The 4109-nt window shown below is 41.9% G+C and overlaps 1 protein-coding gene across 1 annotated transcript in view; it reads left to right on the top strand.

The window, feature by feature from the left end:
• COL4A4 (collagen type IV alpha 4 chain) overlaps nucleotides 1-4109 on the top strand; it is a 120339-nt gene that overhangs the window by 96792 nt on the left and 19438 nt on the right. The window contains exon 37 of the mRNA XM_007467929.1: nucleotides 3851-3922. Within this exon, the coding sequence (XP_007467991.1) occupies nucleotides 3851-3922 (72 nt within the window). The remainder of the gene's footprint in view (nucleotides 1-3850; nucleotides 3923-4109) is intronic.

Raw genomic sequence — 4109 nt, 5'->3', positions numbered from 1 at the left:
TCTTTCCCTTCGGCTTTCAAGTTAGGGCAATCAGCTGTCCCGTTTTGCCTGGGACAGAGGGGGTGCTCAGGACACAGAACTTCCAGCGCTAGAACTATAAGAAAGTTGCCGGCAGTCAGGGACGAGTTGGTCACCCTAGTAAAAGTGTACACCTGTTAAAGGTCCCTGGGGACAGAGTAGCATTTTCAGGCTTTAGAACAAAAGAAAACCTCAGAGAGGGAATCCAGTCATGAAGAGTCAACTGGCTCACATAGATAGAAGCTGCTATTATGATTATGGCTGGGGTGGGAGAGTAGATTCTCTGATTAGAGGGGGGCACCTTGGCCTGTGAGTACAGCAAGATGCGGCCTTAAATGATGGTTGTTAAGCCCAAGGATGACCAGAGAGGTGAATAAAAAATGCTCATTACCAAGGAATGTGCTTTGTGAGACTAATTGCCTCTCCTCTGCCTGGTATATATTTTATGCATGAACAACTTTTTGATTTAGAGATGGGATGGATAAAAAAGCTTTCAGTAAAAAGGAAAAATTGCCCTTAAAACCCTACCCAGATGTAGCTGCATTCAATTTAGAAAGATAACATTGCGTCAGATAAGGGTCAGCCAGTTCAACAATGGCGAGAGGCTGAGGCTGTGACAGTGCAGGACCTGGATGTGTTGACGTGACAATGGAGAGTTGGCAGGAGCTGAGACGTCCCACCCCCAGCCAAGTCCCCAAGCCATCAATCTCGGTGGCTTAAGCTGGAGATCAAAACACAGTGAAATAGCAGAGTAGTCTCAAAAAATGTCTTTTCATTTCAGCTAGATGGCAATAAATACCCAGATTTGGCAGATGAAGGTCTGTGTGTTCTTTTGGTGCAAACTTGAAACATTTGCTCATAAATAGGAAAGAGAATTGGAAAATAAGCTCAGCCAGAACTGATAAAAGTGGTTAGGAAATAAGAGCTTTAGGGAAAAAAAGGGTGCATTCCCCCCCCCCCGCTTTTTCTTTTGGTGCAAGACAATATGGCTTATTCCCACCAATCTAACGTTTAGATTTAAAAAATAGAATAACTCTGTTTCTAGTACTGATAAAAAATAAAATGGAACCAACTAACTGTTCCATCGTCCAGTAAGAAGTCTACAGAAGACTTGCTTTAATGAAGAGATAATAATTAGCACTTGAATTCTTTATATGCAAATGGATAGCACTAACTTCCTCAAATCTTACTCATCCGATAAATCCATCAATGAAAGATGTGACGTCAAATAGAGATTGGAATCCACCCTTCTTTATAGCTTTCTCTCCACCTGTTCAATCCCTCACCCTCCCTGTTCCACACTTGGTCATTCACTGATTCATTCATTCAACAAACATTTATTGAGCACCTACTGTGTGTCAGGAGATATGCTAAGTGGCAGGATAGAACAACTAATAAGACCTGATCTCACACTCAATTAATTCATCCAAAGTAAACCAGCCACCACAGACAGGATTGTTGTACAGAGTAGGATGGGCCTGGCAGAAGGGCATTGAGGGAGCTCTACATAGGGGGTAGATGGGGGGCACTTCTCTGTGTTCGTCATAAGCTGAGGGTGTGATTATCACAAATTCGAGGGCTGGGACCCTCAACCAAATGAATGGCTGGCTGTGTTCTGAGGGGCTTTTAGCCTCAGATGAGAAAAAACAGTTTCTGGATGGAAGATCCATTAATGAAATAGGAAGGTTACCAGGCTTGGCCAGGGGCTGAAGAGAAGATTCTTCCTCCCCCATCAGTCAGTGGGACGTGGGTGCAGCACTTGGCAGAAGCACAGCAGCTGGGAGATGTTCTATATCTGTTAGTTATCTGCCTCTTCCCCCACCTTCCTTCCCTTTACTTGCTTCCTACAAATCTATATACTTATATATGGCAAATATATATAACATATTATGTATATGCTATATGTATTATCATATAAATATAGATACAAATATCTATATATTTATCAATCTATAGATTTATAGGTGTTCGGCTTTCAGTGACAACTTATGTAAAGTCAGATTAGTAGATGGCTCCTTAGAGAACTCTGTTGACACCTGACAGAAGGTTCTGAAAGAAGATGCAGGCATCAGCGAGATCCTGTCTAATTACAGAGAATGGAGTTTTCATGATCATCATGAAATAAATTTACTAGTTGCCAAGAGGCATCAGAGTGGTTCTCTTTGGAAGAAGGGGTGGCAAAGGAACAGCTGCAGCCACACCTGACCTGCAGGCCTGTTCTTTCTGAGTAACACAGTGCTCAAAATAATCAGTAGGGTGTGTATTCCCCAGTGTGCCACCGTCCCCACCTGTCCTTAACTGTCTTACTACCTTTATCCAGATAGATTCTGAAGAAACTAGGATCTGCAGACCGTGGAGTGTGGGAAGATCCTGGGCCTGCGAGGAAGGAAGAGGGCGTTTGCTCCCAGCCAATCCCTTTCCTTGTCTAGGATCATTTTATTGTTGTAAAATTGGAGGTCATTTCCTATACCAAGATTCAGTAATTCTAGACTCTATCTGATTAGAAAGAGAGAGAAAGAAAGAGAGAGTGAGAGGTTCATGATATGGTCATAAATCAACAGCACTGTGTTAAAACCAAAGCAAGTTATGTGATAGGATATATGCCCGGCTGAGGGATGGCGTGGGAGTTTGGGGTGAGCAGATGTAAGCTATTATATAGAGAATGGATAAACCACAAGGTCCTACTGTATAGCACAGGGAACTATACTCAACATCCTCTGATAAACCAGAACGGAAAGGAATATAAAAAAAGAATATATATATATATCTGTTGATTTCATTAATTAATTTTTTGAATATAATAGAATAGCTATTAGAAGTCATCTAGTCCAGTCTTCTTTCTTTGGCAGATGAGGAAACTGAGACCTGAAGAGTTTAAGTGATTGTGATGGAGCCAAGAATATAAACCTCAATCCCACGGTTCCTATTGTAATGTCCTTTATATTATATCCCTCTGAGAATGAAAACTTTCAAGCTGTTTTAGCTAAATGAGTGAGCCTCAAAATCATTTGAAAATTAAAGATTTTTCAATAGCGTGATCCTGGTAATGGCAGGGAAGGGTTAATAGGACTGTCTATTCTATTATCATTTTAGATTTTAAAGAATATAGCTCCTTCCTCCGAGATATGTTTCCTATGTCATGATTGTAGATAATTATCTATAAATCAATCAATAAATCATTATATAAATATAAACCAATTTATGTATATGAGAGACGGTCTAGGAGCTGAACAGGTACAAAATATACAACATAACCACCAGGCAGCCAAACAACTACAGTGAGGCAAAGGGATAAAATATTGGTGGAGCCTAGAAGCTGAATCTGTGCCCAGCTGACCCTTCTTCCATGAAGCTCTCTTTGATTTGCCTCTGCTGGAAGTAAGCAGTGAGATCTTCTGGTGTCCCATATGGCTTATCACTGCCTCCCCCATCAGCTATGGGGGTGGGTACTCACCTTATCTTCCTGGCTCTTTGGGGGCAGGGCTGGTCTTATCTGTACAGCTCCAGTGACAGGAATATAAGGGGTGCTCAACAAATGTCTGTCGAATGCATAAATGGGATTTAATTCCTGATTTTCCTTGGAAGTAGGTCCCACATGTGGACACATAGAAAGTATTCAATGAACATGTGTGTAATGAAAAAAATAATATATATATATATATATGGCATGGATTCTGCTTTGATAGTGATGTTTGGAAGGTGAGGTCTCCTGTTCCTGCCTGGAGAATCTGTGAGTCCCCGTCAGCTAACCCTCCCCTGGACTGTGCCTGCAAAGTACAGCCAGAGGATGTACTTTGTGTACTTTGTGTCACAGACCTGTGATGTGTTTCAGGTCCCTCCGGGTCGCCTGGCCTGAATGGCTTGCACGGTTTAAAGGGTCAGAAAGGCAGCAAAGGCACTTCAGGTAAGAGAAAACCCTTTGCAAGAGGCTGAACAGCAGGCAGGGGACCACGAGAGTCTGCTGGTATTTCCTCCCTTCACAAAATTCGGATGCGAAACTAGGACAGTGGTTTAGCTCAGATTCACAATGTTGGAACTGTTTTTAGTGCTGGTGATGACATACAAAAAAGACACTTGAGAAAACCCAATTT

This window comes from Lipotes vexillifer, unplaced genomic scaffold, assembly GCF_000442215.2.
Source record: "Lipotes vexillifer unplaced genomic scaffold, Lipotes_vexillifer_v1.1 scaffold367, whole genome shotgun sequence".
In the NCBI taxonomy this organism is placed as follows: Eukaryota; Metazoa; Chordata; class Mammalia; order Artiodactyla; family Lipotidae; genus Lipotes; species Lipotes vexillifer.
This window is presented reverse-complemented; position numbering and strand designations above follow the sequence as displayed.